Here is an 18,143-nt window from a genome sequence, read left to right as displayed (position 1 = left end):
GTGAGAATCCTTCAGAACCAACCAACCGCCTTCCAAGCTGGCTAACATTCCTTTGCATGGATTCTTGTAAAGACATGGGTTTATTACTCATTTCTAAGAATACTACTCCTAAAAGCTAGCAATCATGAACAGAAGGTTTCCAAGTAGCAGGAAGAAAACAAAACCTAAAACCTCCAAATGAATTCATGTGTATATTCAATACAGCAAACTGTACCTTCAAAAGAAAACAGGTTGTTACTAGTTGGCATCAACTAACTAGAATATTCTTAAGGTAAATACATTGGAATAGAAATAAAATCAACATGCCAAAATCATCAATAACAGCTATTCGGGCCACAAAGCAGATGAAAGAATTAAACACCTGAATTATGCTCTTCCAAAACAGTCTGCCACAATAGTGAGAGGCATGTTCAGTTAGCCTAGGTACCGAGAGCAAAAGGAAGAGCTTTTTGCAGTAAAGTAGAGAGGACTTTCTGTTCCACTCAAGATTAGTATCTATGACCAGTACACGGTGCAGGAAAAAGTCAACATCAGAGTAAAGTCTTGGATGTACAGATGTAAAACACTATGTAAGACCCCAGGTCTCAAAGTATGAGCTCACCAAGAGTTTTACTTTAAAAATATACAAGGCTCCTCTACATTATCTGCTCTCTGGATGTATTAGAAGAGCCTTCGGTTCTTTCAATACCTTAAGAGAGTGCAAAGGAGAAACTCTGTGCACATTTTCTCAGGGGATACTTTAATGGTAAACTTTAGGGAATAAGAGATCTTGGCAAAAGTTTAAAGGCCACTCTGGGGCTCTGGGGTGGGGTGAGGGGTGGTGGTCACACTGTGTCACCCAATCAGAGGCTGGGTTTGTAAAGGCACTTAGTAAAATGATGTTCTTGAATAATCTCCAACCTGTTAAATCGCAACAGGTTTCAATATTACCAATTTTCCCTGCCTGAGTATTTTTGCTTCTCACTTAAATATAGGAGGGGAAAAAAAAAAATCTTATTAGTATTCTGTTCCCTCCTGGTGGAGCAGTATTTTCAGATTTCAGATTATCTATGGGGCTGAGAAAATCATTTGTTGTGAAGTATCAAGACCATGTAACCTACAATAAATATGCCATTCTTAAATGGTTGTATTGGTACTTCCTAGTCTCAAAGTTAGTTCTTCACAGTTCCTTTTTCTTAATACACATATTTTTTAGCACTACATATACAGATTTATGGGCACGAAAGATACATGTAGAAAAGTGGGAGTTTATGGTGTACCACTGTAGTGGGTTGACCCTGACTGGATGCCAGGTACCAACTAAAGCCAAGGATTCATGAGTTGAGATAACAGCTGGGAGACGTCAGTTACTGATTACCTTCACGGGCAAAACAGACCCCAAGTGGGGGATATTACTTGAATTTATTACTAACAGGATAAGAGCCAAAGAGTGATAAAACAATCTTAAAAACACCTTCCCCCCACCCCTCCTTCCTTCCACATTCTCCCTCCTCCCCCCAGCAGTGCAGGGGGACAGGGAATGGGGCTTATGGTCAGTTGTTATTTCTGCTGCTCCTCAGAGAGAGCAGTCTTTCCCCTGCTCCTGTGGGGTCCCTCCCATGGGAGACAGTCCTTGATGGACCTCTCCAGCATGAGTCCATCCCTTGGGCAGCAGCTTTTCCCAAACAGCAGCTTTTCCCGTGGGTCACTCCTCCATGGGGTGCAGTCCTTCATGAATGAGCTGTACCAGCGTGGGTCCCCCACAGGGGCCACAGGTCCTACCTGGGAAAAACCTGCTCCAGCGTGGGCTTCCCTCTCCACGGGCTGCAGGTCTCTGGCAGGACCCTGCTCCATCCTGGGCCTCCCACGGGGTCACAGCCTCCTTCATGCATCCACCTGCTCCAGCATGGGCTCCTCCATGGGCTGCAGGGGCACAGCTGCTCCACCATGGGCTGCACCAGGGGCTGCAGGGCCTCAGCTCTGGTACCTGGAGCACCTCCTGCCCCTCCTTCTGCACTGACCTTGGTGTCTGCATTGTCGTTCCCATGTTCTCACTCTGCTCTTCCTGGGCTGGAATTCTTTTCTGCACAACAACCTTCTGTTCTTAAATGTGTTATCACAGAGGTGTTACTGTTACTCCTGACTGGCTTGGCCTTGGCCAGTGGCAGGAAGTCCATCCTGGAGCCGGCTGGCATTGGCTGCACCGGACAGGGGAAGCTTCTAGCAGCTTCTAACAAAAGCCACCTCTGTGGCCCCCCCCTCCACCAACCCAGCCACAGAAACCCGCTACAACCACATACATGCATAAAATTATGAAGATGTAGTCAACCTGTCCTTCTCTTATGATTCCTTAAGAGAAAGTAACAGAAGATACCTTTACCTATTTGACACAAAGCTGCTTGAAAAACAGAAGTTGGGCAGTAGAGGGTATTATTAGGTCCTACTCACACATGAAAATGACTGCCATGAAAAAGGTAAATGTTATGTGGTAAAAGGGCATTTTTTCGGTCATTTCTATTTGACAGCCTCTTTGAGATGCCAAACCTCACACTGTTGTTTCCCATCTATTCATGATGTGATTTTTGTGAGATACTTGTTGACATACTTAAGATTCATGTTTCTCTGCCTGAACCAAAGCATGGTTGATACTATAGCTGCGAAGAAATAAATTTTTTGAGTATTTGACTTAGTATTACAACATGTAGAATTTATCTTCAAACTGTCATACTCAAGTGCAGCCCCACAAAGTTCTTTAATGGCTATGGTCTACTCAAAAAGGGAAGGTAAGTACCTCCAAGTTTTGGGACAGAAAAAACAAGTCTTAGAGAGCCAGAATTCTTTGAGAGGTATAAACATAGAACATGTCTGGAGGAGAAAAAAAAATTACAGAGGACACAAAATGTTGGTCAAACTGATGAAATCAAATTTCCAGGTGTCCACATGGCTATTAGCAATTAAGAGCATACCTTATTTAGGAAAACATACAGCCACAGCTGCTGTCTCAGTTCTGGCTGTAGGTTCAAAATGAGGAATTGACTTCCATCGTTCCCTGCTGCCATGATGCTGGCCCTCACGAGAATGAATCTACATGAAGAACAATCTAGCTCTAGTAACAGCCTTTGGGGCAGCATTAATGCCTCCCAGGTGAAAAAGCTTCCCCTAAAGAACTAACACTAACCACCTTCCACATGATTTATAAGAGTAGCTTATATGAAAATGACTAATCAATCTGGGCGGAGCTAAGTTCAAGAGTTTTTCCTGTACAGAAAAAAAACACATAATGACAAGATGTAAATAAACAGAACTGATTTCCATCTTCCAGCTGTTTTGATGGGATCATGAGAACTTTAGACAAAAAAGTCAGTTTTAATAATAAACCAGCTAGACTCAGAGAAACCAGTCTATCTAAGGCAATAAGAATGAAGACTGACAGACACATATAAGGAGATATCAAAGATGTCTATTGGTTTAATTTTCTTCATAATTAACATAGAAATATATGCTTCTTTGTAAGAACTACATAAATTTTGTTTAGATAAAGGTGTGCAATGAAAAAAGTGTGATTCTCTACCATTGCTGAGAAACTAAAAAGGGACAATAGTAACAGTTATGCTCATTTCATAACTTCTGTCTACAGCAATTAAATCAGCTTGTGTATTAGCAGTATAATGAATCAATACATTGATGTTATATAGCCTGCAAATGTTTCAGTCATTGATTCCGAACTAATTAAGGTTTCTATCTTCCGAAGTTCTTCACTGCTATGGGAGATGATCAAGCAGTTCAGAGCTTGGCGTAATCTTTCAGGATCATTTCCAATTTCTGGCTCAGCATGATGTTACCCTTCACTTTCAGTTTACCAGAGAAGAACGCCTAAAAAGAGCAGACAAGAGGGAAAAAAAGTGTGTATTCAGTTGTTTACACACAAATCAAAGAGTTGCTAGAACCAAATAAGAAGCCAAAGGTTAAGTGTGGTTGTTCAGTACTCAGGAGAAAGCCTTCAGTGCAGGACGCCTAATGGTTATTGTTTGTTAATGAAAACCATTCCAGTTCCATTCTAATACCATCCAGAAATAGTTTTCCGTCCGTAGTGCAGACAAGGCCAAGTTTATCACTCAGGAGAAAAGAAGAAAATACAAAGCAACTTCAGTAACCTCTATTTCTTTTCTTTGTATAGCACAGAGGACTTCTCCTGTTGTAAGACAAATGCCTACACAGAAGCTGATGGCAAAATTTCAGCAGGGTACAAAAATAAAGCTCCCAGACTCGTCCCCCCATGCTACACTTATCCATATATCCCTATAAGAAATGAAAAAACAGAATGAAAAGGTTATTTAATGAAAACTAAAGGCCTAATGAAAAGGTAAGGTATCACTCAAATTCATACCAAATGAACCAGAAACTTGCACAATGTATGTATAAGCATATTTCAAAGAAATGCTCTGGGTTTATACATAGCATACTTTCATTGAAATGCCAGTATATTACATTCTTATTGTCCCTACTTCAAAGAGCTGTATACCCTGTTTCACATTCAGTTCGTATTTTTTATAAAACTAGTTTTGCTTCACTGTGGCTTTGCAGTTTGAAAGCTCTTTGAAAGTTCTTTGAATGTGCTTTTGCATAGTTCCATTAACTTGAAATACATTCAAATAAAGAATAGAGAGAGCCAGCAGAAAAGAATCTGAATAGATGCTTTGAGCTTCTTTAGATGAAAAACTTCACAGAAACTCAAAGGAAATACAAATGCCCAAGAATAGATCATGTTCCTGAATCTCAATCACTGTTCTTTAGCATTCTGATGATTACATGTCAACATCTTGTTCATTTATGTTTTATGCCTGCTATATACAGAGGGTCACAAAGGATTTTATTCATGTGGTATGTAGGATTTATAACAAACATTCACCATGATCGTTAGTCTCCAATTTTATAATCAAAGTCTCCAACAACTTCTGCTTGGGATCAAAGAAAAGGAATTGTTTGATATATGATGAGCTCAATTAAAGTTTTCATTTGCTCAAGCTTTAATCTGTAAACTGACATATTAAATTTGTGACAGTTTAATTTACTTTTACACAAGCCATTTTTATTAGTAAAATTAGTAGTTTTAAGCAGATGATTACTCCAAGAAGCTGAAAGTGCAGACCCAGATTACAGACCTTTCTTAAATCTTTCTCTCCCTGACAAAATCATCATAGTTTGGGTGAATTTTGACCAGTTTCAATGCATCTACATGCATTCACTGTCCGACCTTTCACTCTACTGCAGTATTAGCAGTAAATCAGAACATTGCAACAAATATCAACTTGCTGCAATATGACAATCAAAACAGCCTGAATGATCAAAGTGACAAACCTTGCAGATCATATATTGTGAAGTACCAGGAAACAAACTACTAACTTTGTTGCAGATTTTGGAATCCAAACAGTCATGAATCGAAGATTGATTTAAGGCATATAGTATGTCCCCATGCAAGTGAGTATGTCTGTGACACACAGGTTTTACCTTTTGTGGGTTGGTCTTTTGTTGTACCACATCCATGAAATCCTCATCTGAGAGAGTGAAGGTGGTATCAGGAGAATTTCTGGCAGGTCCTTGATACACTGCTCCAGAGCCATTCTTTAAGTCAATTGCTAAGAAGGAAAAACAAAGATAATTTCAAATTAACGATGAAATCTTCAGGCTAAAGAACACTACTCTCCTTATCTATTATTATAAAGCATCCGGTCTAAACTATCACCTATCAGCCACTAAGAAAATGAATGAGGTTTAATTCTTCTTCTTTAATGAAAGAAAATAAAAAATTATTCCTGTGCTAAGGGGGAGGGCACTTGCAGCAGGGACTGCCTTTAAACAATTCTTGCAGCAATGGTAAAAACTGTTTTTGAACAACACTAAAGATGCATAAGATATTAATTAGTGCAGTCACTGTGCAAATGTTAAAGTTAGTAATGAATTCTAATGTTTGAAAACAATATCCTATAGTCAGACAATGCAGACATGGTGGCATTCAAACACACTTGCATTTTCCTTGTTCTGCTCCACAGGCAATATAGCCTGTTCTGCTTGAGGCAAAGAACATTTAAAGCCTTGCCAAGTATCTGTCTTCCTCTTCCTCAAACTGTCTGTAGCTTCAGAGTGTTCTTTTCCCACACCAAATGACCTGCCAAAATAATCTATTACAAAGCTAACACTATCAGGTATTGTGTCATTTGGCTAGAAGAGTATTTTGACAGGATATGCTCTGCCAAATCATTCTCAGATTTTGCAGATTCCCTGTCTTACCTTTACACTTTTCCCTCTTGATCCATCGTGCTCCAACCCCACACAGTATTCAAGTGCATGTTCCCATAAGGAAGGGCATGGCATCTCTAATCACAGAATCATGGATGCCAGTTCATTGACAAATTTTAAGGCACTTGCTAAACGATGGAGACTTCTCTACATAAACTATCTTATGTGCAGTCTACATGAAACAATTTTTTGAAAGGATAAGGGGAACCATGAAGACTGGGAGTAGCTTCAGTCTGTCTATGTCTTTAATTTTCTGAAATTTATCCAGTTATAACAAAACTAGAAGGGGAGTTAAGTTGCTCAGTGAGAAGTGACATAGTGAACTATTATATCCAGTTGATTTTAAAGTAAATTATAATTTCTGAAGCAGGTTTCATGCATATCACTTTCAGGCATATAGCTTGATACAATATGAGAAGAAAGAAAACAATGACTGAGGACCAGATGAATGATGTGTAACTTTTTGTTTGTGGGTAGGAGCTGTGTAACATCCTTTTGACCCAAAACAGGTACTATATAGTCTAACATCATATGTGAGCCTTTAAACATTCTTCTGTAGGTTATACAGGCACAGACTATTATTAGAGGAAAAAAACGATCAAAAAATCATCTACTGAATCATGAAATGCAAGCTTCACAGTGGATACCAGCTCCCCAGACTAAGTTAACTAAGCTTAACTACCCATGTGCTTTCAAAACACACCACTACTCAAATGCTAGCAATGTTACAAACCATAGCAATGTAGCCAAACTGAGCTCCCTTTGAGCCAAACAGCATTGGTCAGTAAGCCCAACAGATTAATTTACAAAACAGACATAGTATCTAGGATACTTAAAGTTCTCAGTTATTTGTTTTGAATTACTTCCAGACCTTAGAAATCCCTTCTAGTGCTTCATTTTGCATCTATTTAATTTTTTCTGGAACAGTCCCTGGACTGTTTAGAAGGGACACAAACACTGAAAGCCTGACATAATGTTTGCCAAGACACAACTTCTTCATTACCTACTGATTGGAAAAGCAATTTTGACATATCTTATTGGTAAGACTCATCCATCAGTCTCAGCAGTGTTAAGTTTTGATACAAACAAAATTAAAAAGGTGCAGTGAGTCAGGCAATTTCTAACAATATCTAAGTTTTATTTTGAATATAGTACATACTTAACAGTTGTTAAATTGTTGTACATTCAGTTGTAACAATATTGTTATGCTCCTGTTCTCCATTTCCTAGCCAAATCACAGGACCATTGTTTACCAATCAACATCTACAATTAATTGTAAGCTCTCAAAGCACAAACATGCCTTTAAACATTGCATAATCATGGTACCACAGACAAACCTTTTATGTTTACACTCATAAAATCACAGAATCATTAGGGTTGGAAAAGACCTCTAAAATCAACGAGTCCAACCTTTAACTCATCACTACCTTGACAACCAAACCATAGCGCTAAATGCCATGTCCAGTTGTTTCTTAAACACCTCAAAAGGGATGGTGACTCCACCCTTTCCATGAAGAAATTCCTCCTGATGTCCAACATGAATGAGGCCACTTCCTGTTGTCCTGGTGCCAGTTACCAGGGAGAAGAGGCCAATCCCCACCTGGCTACAATCTCCTTTCAGGTAGTTGTAGAGAGCGATAAGGTTGCCCCTGAGCCTCCTTTTCTCCAGGCTAAACACTCCCAGCTCCCTCAGTCACTCCTCATAGGACTTGTGCTCAAGAACCTTCACCAGCTCTGTTGCCCTTCTCTGGACACGCTCCAGCACCTCAATGCCTTTCTTGCAGTGAGGGGCTCAGAACTGGAAACAGCAGTCAAGACGTGGCCTCACCGGTGCCGAGTACAGAGGGACAATCAGTGCCCTGGTCCTGCTGGCCATGTTATTTTTGATACAAGTCAGGATGTCACTGGCCTTCCTGGCCCCCTGGGCACACTGCTGGCTCACATTCAGACAGCTGTTGACCAGCACCCCCAGGTCCTTTTCCAACAGGCAACTTTCCAGCCACTCTTCCCCAAGTCTGCAGAGCTGCAGGGGGTTGTTGAGATGCAAGTGCAGGACTTGGCACTTCACCTTGTTGAACCTCATCCAGCTGACCTTGGTCCATTGATCCAGCCTGTCCAAATCCCTCTGCAGAGCCTTCCCACCCTCCAACAGATCTATACTTCCACCCAACTCAGTGTCATCTGTAAACAGACTGAGGGGACACTTGATGCCCTCGTCTAGATAATCAAAGATGAAATTAAAGATATTAAACAGTACTGGTAAATACTGAGCCATTGGGAACACCATGCATGATCGGACACCAAGTGGATGCAGCATCATTCACCATCACTCTCTTGGCCCAGCCATCCAGCTAGTTTTTAACCCAGCAAAGAGTGCTTTTCCAGGAGAATGTCATGGGAGACCATATCAAAGGCTTTGCTGAGCCTTTGATCAGGACCTCCCTCTCCTAAACCCCTGCTGAATGGGCCTGACCTCTTGGTTGTTCTGCATGTGCCACATGATCACACTCAAGATAATCTGCTCCATAACCTTGCTGGGTCAGGCTGACCACACCAAATCCTTAACCTACCTCAAATTAAAACTTACTGGAAATTTAAAAAACCAAACCAAACCAAACAAACAAAAAAGGACTAATGTAATGGTATGTTATTAAAATATTATTTGCACTTCCTCTGTATTCTTTGTAAAGACCATCAAGATTTTTGATGAAGAACTAAAAATGAAAAGGAATTACACAGCAGCCACAAAAGAAAAGTACTCTGACAACAAAACTGTCTTTTCCACAAAAACATGAAGAATCTTCCATTGTTACTTACACTAAAGTAATTAAATATCTATGAATTATTATCGTTCACAAGATAGTGTTGTCAGAGACATAATACAAAGGGGGCGGAAATCACATGTATAGAAGTTAAAACACTAGACATTGACATTCTAAGATTTAGGATAGACATTTGCTTTGCCCTTGAGGAGTGCCTTACCTTTTCTAGAAGAGAAATATTAACAATTAGACTAATTTTTTGTTTGTTTTGGTTTGGGATTTGTTTTGCTTTAAAAGGGTAATGGCAATAGAAAACTTTTTCTTAAAGCAAACAAAACGAAGTGTCACCCATTCTTCACTGCCTGAAGTCATATTACATCATAAAATTATTGAGCAGTTTCACCTTCATTTGTCAGCTGTTAACAAGCAACTACAAGCAACAATTTCTCCCTGGTTCTCATCACAAAGTTTTAATCTTCCAAGAACCGGAAAGGAACAGAAATATCTCCTGCCTTCAGCAGTGTCTTCAGCAGCATGAGGAAAAGCAACAGATGGGTAAATTCTTCTGAGTACTGTTCCAGAAAGTCGTTAACTATCAACCAACAAATCTCAGTGGCAATGCCTTTTCTCTTATCTGGAAAGAGAAGTTGAAATGAACTACCTTAACTCTAAAAAAAAAGATTAATATTTTATAACTGTTGAAAACAAAGGCAACTGATGTACCATAATAAATACGAAGGAGAGAGCAAAGTATGCTTTAGGTAGTGAAGCAAACTAGGAAAATCAAAGCTGGGGTGGGTGTCAACTAAGAATTTTGTTAAAAAATAACAAAAGACAGCTCCAGTTCCACTACACTTACTCCTTAGGTTTTGATACTGCCAAAATCTGTATCTTTATCTTCTTAAGAGGATTTTCAGCATCCTCTTAAATTAGAACAGCTTGATTTTGTATAGAAATACCATTAAATTAAGGCCAGTTATCAGTGGTTACAGTTCAACATTGTTTAGACAGCAGAAGAGCTGTCCAAAATATCACATCCTGAGTGCAAGGTCAATTGTTCTACACCCCTCCACAGCTTCACACAATCCACAGACAGCTACATAAAAGTCATTGCTGGTTAAACAGACTAGTGTTACTAATACCAGTGTCTCCATCAAGAAGCGTCTCTTTAACAACAAAAGCTAATTCAATTCACAAATTACATTTCATTTAAACTAATAAAAATCTTGGTTTACTGCAGAGAGTAGAGATCAAAAGGTCACACCTGCAGTCAAAACAAAACACTAGAAATAAATGTAATATGAAAAACCCCCAGTCTTTTGGTTCCCTAAAGTTTGGAAAAGACCAGAATGACTGCATACATGGGAACAAATTTCACAGGATCACAGAATCATTAAGGTTGAAACAGACCTCTGAGATCATCAAGTCCAACCTTTGACTGATCAGCACCCTGACAACTAGACATGGCACCAACTGCCACCTCCAGTCATTTCTTGGACACCTCCAGTGATGGTGACTTCACAACCTCCATAGGCAGTCCATTCCAATGCTTAACAACTTTTTCCATGAAAAAATTCTTCCTGATGTCCAACATGAACCTCCTCTGCTGCAGCTTGAGGCCATTTCCTCTCATCCTGTCACTTGCTACCTGGCAGAAGAGGCTGACCCCCACCTGGCTACAACCTCCTTTCAGGCAGTTGTAGAGAGTGGTAAGGTCTCCCCTGAGCCTACTCTTCTCTGGGCTAAACAACCCCAGCTCCCTCAGCTGCTCTTCATAAGACCTGTGGTCCAGACCCTTCATGAGGTCCATTGCCTTTCTCTGGACTAACTCCAGCACCCGAACTGAGAGGCCCTGAACTGGACACAGGACTCGACGTGTAGCTGCAACAGCAGCCCTTAATACTGCTGCCTTCTCTCATACGCTTCCCTCCCAGATCTTAGAAGGCTGAAGGACACTAGTAGAAGATGCTGGAGCTATAAGCACTGGCTAAGACAGCAATGGGCTGCAGGGCCCAGATTGTTTCCAGCATTGTCAACTGCTGCAGTTACCACAACAGCACAAAGCTGAGCAAAAGCGACAAGTCAAAAAATTGAAACACAATGCAGGACAACTATGTAACAAATTTAACAAGCGGAAGAGGCCTAGCAGGTAGCTCAAGAGAACCAGAAACACTGTTTCTAAAGGCCTTTGAGGCCCTTAAAAAGAGATACCTAAAAAGAAGAGAGATAATGAAATAATTGGCATGAACTCATGGTTTGAAACAAAACAAAAAACTCCCCCCCAAGTAATATTCGTCCTCTCATTTCAGTTCAAAGAATTTTGACCATACATTAAAATAGTATGTAGTATTTAGCCACATGAATCAAAATCTAAATTCATTTTAATGTCGTATTTTCCCTTTTGCTCTCTTGTAGATACGTACATCATAAGATCTACCCTTCAAACAGCAATTTTACTTAGAAAAGACAGAAAGACAGAAGTGTTCTAACAGCATAACATTTACAAAACTGATTTAAAATTACCGTAAACAGAAGATCAATTAATAATCAGTAGGTCAAACTGAAGTGTAAAGAAGGGCCATTCTACTGACATAGTTGAGTAACTCTGTAAAGCTGAAGCAGGTTTGAAAATAGTCAAAATAGTGACACATTACTAAATTCGAGCTATAGCAAAGGTTACAATCTTACTATCATCTTCAATTTTTAAAGTAAAAAATTAATTTGCCAAAGGCTAAAATTTCTAATTATGTACAGAAGCTTCCATTACATTAACAACCGAAAAAGTCAAGCATTCAAGTCGGCAAATGGCATTGTCAATGTTATGTATTCTAAACTGACTACCATCATTCATGTGCATTACAAAAGTCTTACTGGTGACCTATATATGAGGCTCTCATAAAGATCATACAAAGACAGAAATCTTTTGAGTTATTGAGAATATCCTAGCTGCAAGAAAGCTGTCTTCCTTCGAATGTAAAATCATAAACTACTCTCTTCTTCCACATTCACTATGCAAAATTAATTATACGAGCATCTGGTAGAAGAGACAGTACATGATGATGCTCTTGAATACTGAATAATAAAATAACATATGCAAACATGCAAAAAGAATTAAGTTGGCAACTGCTTATAAATCTCTTTTTTTTCTCTTTGTGTTTGTTTGGGTGTGTTTTTTAATGACAGGAACACTGTTTTTAAAAACTCACAAAATAAAATTTCCATCATGCAGACACATCCATACCTTGCCATTAGAAACGTACCATTAGAGTTATGTAGACAGCAACAGTAGTAGGCTATTGATCCATAATAAGGACAAACTGTGAGGGTCAACACTATAGTTGTCATACCAGCTAACACTCTGCTAGTGAGTTTTCATAACTATTTTAATATTACAATTTAATATTTAAATTATTTAATACACCATAGAGTCTACAGTAATTCATAAGCTTGAAGGAACTTACCACACTATATAAATATTCACAGTAACTTTTCCAAGATTTTGGAAATGCTTCATTTCAGCCCTTAAGAGTAGTTGGTAACAGGAAATGTTTAAAATATTTGGTTACCTCCTCCACCCTCCATCCCACAGGGAGTTCTAAGTTTTTTTCCAAATTCATATAAAAGTACAAATAATTTTTACTGCAACAGAAGCAGAGGGAACAGGACAAACAAAAGTTATGTCTATTTAATCCCTTTTAGCTAGGGAAATATGCATTGGAAGAAGGTTACTTTACTCCTACTGCTTCAGCAGGAAACATAAGAGAGGACAAGCTTTGTTTGAAAAGCAGAAAAGGCTGACTACTGATTTACTCGAAGCAGGAGTACTCTCTTGCTCTGGATACAATGGCAAAACATCTCCTTGTTTCCCCTCTAACGAAACTTGGTCTCATGAGGCAGGTAAGGCCACTGCTCAAGTCTAAATCTATAAATGTGTTTGTTCTGCACTCAGTATTTTGCAATTCCAGACCTTCCCGAGTGAGAAACTTTATTCATCTCTGGAACATTCCTCAGTAGATTTTTTCCTCCATTGTCTTGTCCTTCTATTCTTTGTACACACATAATAGGTGACAAACAAAGCAGTTCTGAAACTAAAGGCAATGATGAATCATCCTAAAATAGTTTTCTGGCTGTTATTATAAACATGGTCATCACTTGTATCACATTTAGTTACACATGAAACAACAGGCAGGACTGATGTAGTATACAGAGTGACTCCCAATAAACCCAAGTATTCACTTTAAGTATTTTGGAGTTTAACCTATGCACTTCTAATTATCTTCTAAAAATGTAAGTAAGAACATAAGAAAGACTTCATAAGCCTTTTGTTGAGGTTCAAAGCATGTCCATAATTTTAAATTACTGAGTGTAAAAATGGAAAACTACAGATAGGAGAAATGATTAAGAGCAGCAATGAATTTTAAGACAGAACATCTGAGGTGGATTATTCAGTATTTCCCCCCATCTCATTTTGATATAGAGGTAATAAGCTGGCATAATTTACATACGTATATTCAGCATATTGATTAACTGCTACCCAAGTGAAAGTCACCCCTTATTCCTTAAAAACTGCTTAAAAGGCAAAAAAGGTAGAGCACAATAATATTTTTCCTGAAACTTAATAACAGTCTTGCTACTCAGAATCTCTTCTGGTTCACATTAGGTAAAGATAAGGTGAAACTATAGGTTTCTAAATTGTTCCGTAAAAGGACAAGTAGTTTCTTAAACACAATAACCATTTCTTGAGAACAGACATTGTAAAGACTTAACAATAGTTTTTAAAAAATCACAATGTACAGAACGAAACACAACACAGACTTGATTTGACCTACTGTCAGTCTCTCCCCTCAGCCTGTCAAAGGGCAGCTCACTCATCTGCATCTCCCCCAAAACCCTTCTGACTACATCCAACCATAGAGACCAACGAAAATGAAGCAGTCTAAGCAACAGACCTTACCCAAAGACTTTAATTTCTCCACAAAATATCAAAGGTCTGAAAGTTACAACCTGACTAAGCTTCATCCTTTTGGAAAAACTTTACATTCCACTAACAGACCAGTAGACACATGAACTAAAAAATAAATAAATTCGAAAGACAATAAATCGGTTTTTAATATTTTTTTCTTTTTAAATACATATCCTTAGAAAGATAGCACAATAGAATTTAAGAACAAAAATTTTTTGAGGAAGTAGTTTTGCCTCCCTCAGATCACTTCACATAATTCTATAATCCACTCTACCAGAAAAAGTTCTGACCCATTGCTATTACAGGCTTTAGTCTCTTTTCATCAACCAGACCCATGCTTAAACAATAAGAAATCATGATTGTAGCTTCATTAAACCTTGATCTCAGAAAATTTGAATGGAAACAAATTGGGCTATATTTTCACAGAAGTGACAAGAACAATGCAGTAGAAATAATTACTTATTTGTTTTAGATGAGTTAGCATGTACATCACCAGCAGACTAATTACTGTAACACAGAGCTCCTAGTAGGCTAATTTAGCATGCTTTCTTAAGTGCAGTGGCAATCCCATCTGGAAAATGTAAAGAGAAATGCGCTTCAGTTCCAAAGGATATTTGTCTATGCCTGCATGTAAATAGGCAAGTTACAGAAGTATGTTCCTAGAAAGGTTAGTAACTGCCAGTATGGGACTTTACCTGACCCCCTTGTCACTTGTGCATCCAGAATGCATTCAGACTTTCAGGTCCCAGTGAATATTCATCTACTACCATATGCTTATTTTCAAGCCATCAGTTTAATTAGAAAGAAATAATTATTCTCACTTCATTAAAAAAATGCATCAGGGTATTATATAAAAGCTACAACTTACTCCACTGCATTGCTGTTTTTCCATCTTTAGTGATGTCCCATTGGAATACAGCGTTTACTTTCTTTACCAGCTCGTTTCCAAGCTCTTTGACACGACGACCAATTTCTTCAAACACGAGGTCACTCTGCAGCCCTACAGTCTTAAAAAAAGAGAGTACGAAGAATTGAAAATTGAAACTTTGCTAAAAGGTACTGAATATGTCTCTTAGCTTATGCATTGTGTCCAGGAAAAGTATCTATAGCAGAATTATTAAATGCAATTGAGATTACTTCCACCACAAAATAATCCCCTCTAGCAGCCATGAGCACTAAAGAATACATTTAAGCAGAAAATGCTTTATTCTAAATTTTCATTTCAAATTATTTCAAATCTTGCTTTTGTAGTTTTGTCATTTATCATCACAAGACAGGTTTTTTAATTAGTGCTCTAATAGTTTCTAAATTGCCCTTTATTCCCTTTGGAGGATAACCATTGTCACTTTTTCCACAGTGAATGGCAGGTTAGTTTTTAAAACAAAAAATTGGTTTTACCAGTATATTACTTTAGCTTGACATGGAAGTTGTTCAAAATATACTGAACTATGAACACAGTCAAAACTGCAGTGAGGACAGAATTTAAGAGTGCAAATAGCTACTTTTACATTTTCAACTGTTCCAAACACATTATTGCGCAAACCTTTCACTGTCTTTCTTTAGCAAATATTTGTGCTAGATAAAAGGCTACACCTTTAGAAGCTACTCCAGTGACATTTCTCATCTAATTGGAACGGGAGCAGAGAAGCTCTCATAGCTGTAGTTGTTCTGCTGTACCCACCTGTACACCAGAATGCAGTGATCCTCGTGCTGCTATCCTGTCACCTCTTTGTTTATGCCTAATATTTTTCATTATACAACAGGGTTCCTAATGGCATTTAAATTTGCCAATCTTCACTCAGTCAGGTTAGTTTCTCCTGGTGAATGTCTGGTCCTCTCAGCAAATGTCTGTTAAAGCACCTTAATTTCTCAGAGTAAGCTTAAACAGAAACACCTTTTCTGCCCAAGTTTAAAAAAAAAAAAAAAAAGAAGACAGAAAATCTGGAAAGTTCTGAAAAGCTCTAGTGTTTGAACTTCAAATGCAGATAAGGCAACAGTTCAGAATGTCAGAAGATTAAACAAAAGCAGCAAAAAGCAACAGGTTCTTGGAATGCATCACAGAATCACAGAATGACCCAGGTTGAGAGGGACCTTAAAGATCATCTAGTTCCAATTGCACTGCCATGGACAGGGACAGCATTCACTAGATCAGGCTGCTCAGTGCAACCAACCTGGCCTTGAACACTTCCAGGGATGGGGCAACCATAACTTCTCTGGAGAACCTGTTTCAGTGCCTCATCACCCTCCCAGTAAAGAATTATTTCCTAATATCTAATCTAAACTTACTGTCTTTCAGCTGGAAGCCAATCCCCTCTGTCCTGTCACTATGTGCTTCTGTAATAAGTCCCTCTCCATTTCTCTTGTAGGCTCCCTTTAGGAACTGGGAGGCCACAATCAGATCACCCTGAAGCCTTCTCTTTTCCAAGCTGAACAATTCTAATTATTTCAGCCTTTCCTCAGAGATGCACTCCATCCATCTATTCATCTTTGTGTCCCTCCTCTAGACTCGTTCCAACAGGTCTGTGTCTGTATTGGGGACCTCAGAGCTGGATGCAGTACTCCAGGTGGAGCCTCATCAGAGCAGAGAAAGGGGACAGAATCACCTCCCTTGACCTGCTGCCCACGCTGCTCTGGATGCAGCCCAGGTATCACGCAATATTATCTATTCTGTGATCACAGGCTTCATATGAGTATCACTACCTCAGCATTTCATAAACTTCAATGCAACAAAGTTTCACCCTTTACAGGCAAGGATCCATAGGGGAAAAAAGATACAGTTTAATAAGGCAGTGCACTGTCTTCAATGTCTTTCAGATCACATTAAGAACCCAGGTTCTTAATCATCCTCAGCACTGCATGTACAATTCTGTCTCCTGTGGCAAGTCCAGTATGCAAGGCTTAAGGCATGCATGCATGCAGAGGATTTTTTTAAATATACACAGTATAAAGTGCATATTGTGTTAGGCCTAACCCCATGTACCAATAGCTCTCAGAGTCTTATCTCAAAATGATTCAATGACAAAACTGTTCTTTTCTATGAGCACATTATCTCATTTTCACTTATTCTAATGCCTTCTTGCCACTTTCTCCATATCTCTGAAAAAATTGAGAAAGGTTGGTCACACACTTTTACATCCTACACAGATTTTGATCTTTAACATCTACAAAATAAAAACAAAATCCTTGTTCTACAGATATAGGATGTAATTCCAATTTTAAGTTATGCAAGTGCTCGAAACCTGTGGCCCTCAGTGGTACAAGCCCCACTTGTTTTGTAACATACAGCACAATATTTATTCTAAGAATTCAATTAGCATCAAGCACATTAAACTACATCAGCCATCCTGTGTGTCTTAACTGGAATTTTCTTCTCCAATAGATCAATTAACCTTTGTATCTTAAACAACATGTGTGTTCACTCTTTTTAACTCACACACTCATCTGTGTATTGCAAATAAGACTAGTGTGTGATCTAAGTATCTTTCCTGTGTATATCATAAAAATAAAGCCTAACTGAGCTGCTTTGCAAGTTAAGATTTTTATTGCTTCCCACTACCTTCAGAGGCTCTCGAGCAGTAGGTTTATCCAAGGCTGGTACTATATCCACATAGCCCCCTGCAATAGCAACTTCTCCGGTCTCCTTGACCTGCGGGGACAGGAGGGGAAAATAAATTAAGGAGGTGATGTTACTTGCAAAAAGTCACAACAGAAGGGCATCCAAGGAGTTCTCCTTATATTTTAAAATTAGAGATGAAGAAAAGAGAAAACATAAAAGTTAGAGAGTGAAAACAACACCTCATAAATGAGCTGTAGTCTTGAGGCAAGTTGTTAGTATACCACATCTTTCAAACAGCTCTTCAAATGGAATAACTATTTGCCTCTTGAGAAATTGTACCAAAATATATTGCTGGTTTTCCGTCCACAAAATAGTAGAAAAATCTTATTCATCTAAAAATTTGCCTTCATTGTCATAAGTTACTGTCAATGTTTCTTTATAAATAGTTCTGAGAAAGACATTGTTCTAAAATGGTTTTCCTTGTGGTAGATATTCAGTTGTCAGAAGTCCATTTAGACAATTTCAATATGTCCACATGCCTTAATACTGCAACTTGCACTAGAAACAATTTTTAAAGCATTTTAAA

General features: G+C 38.6%; 1 protein-coding gene across 2 annotated transcripts in view; it reads right to left on the bottom strand.

The window, feature by feature from the left end:
* Positions 1–3,419: 3,419 nt before the first annotated feature.
* The window catches only part of HSD17B4 (hydroxysteroid 17-beta dehydrogenase 4), a 58,853-nt gene continuing 44,129 nt past the window's right edge, over positions 3,420–18,143 (bottom strand). For both annotated transcript variants that reach the window (XM_029965389.1, XM_029965390.1), the window contains exons 21-24: positions 17,558–17,647; positions 14,870–15,008; positions 5,488–5,615; positions 3,420–3,852 (exon numbers count right to left, since the gene is read on the bottom strand). In XM_029965389.1, coding sequence (XP_029821249.1) covers positions 3,763–3,852; positions 5,488–5,615; positions 14,870–15,008; positions 17,558–17,647 — 447 coding nt within the window. In that variant the 3' untranslated portion in view covers positions 3,420–3,762. The remainder of the gene's footprint in view (positions 3,853–5,487; positions 5,616–14,869; positions 15,009–17,557; positions 17,648–18,143) is intronic.

The sequence above is a fragment of the Manacus vitellinus genome, unplaced genomic scaffold (genome assembly GCF_001715985.3).
Source record: "Manacus vitellinus isolate BGI_N305 unplaced genomic scaffold, ASM171598v3 scaffold_9_pilon, whole genome shotgun sequence".
Taxonomy (NCBI): domain Eukaryota; kingdom Metazoa; phylum Chordata; class Aves; order Passeriformes; family Pipridae; genus Manacus; species Manacus vitellinus.
This window is presented reverse-complemented; position numbering and strand designations above follow the sequence as displayed.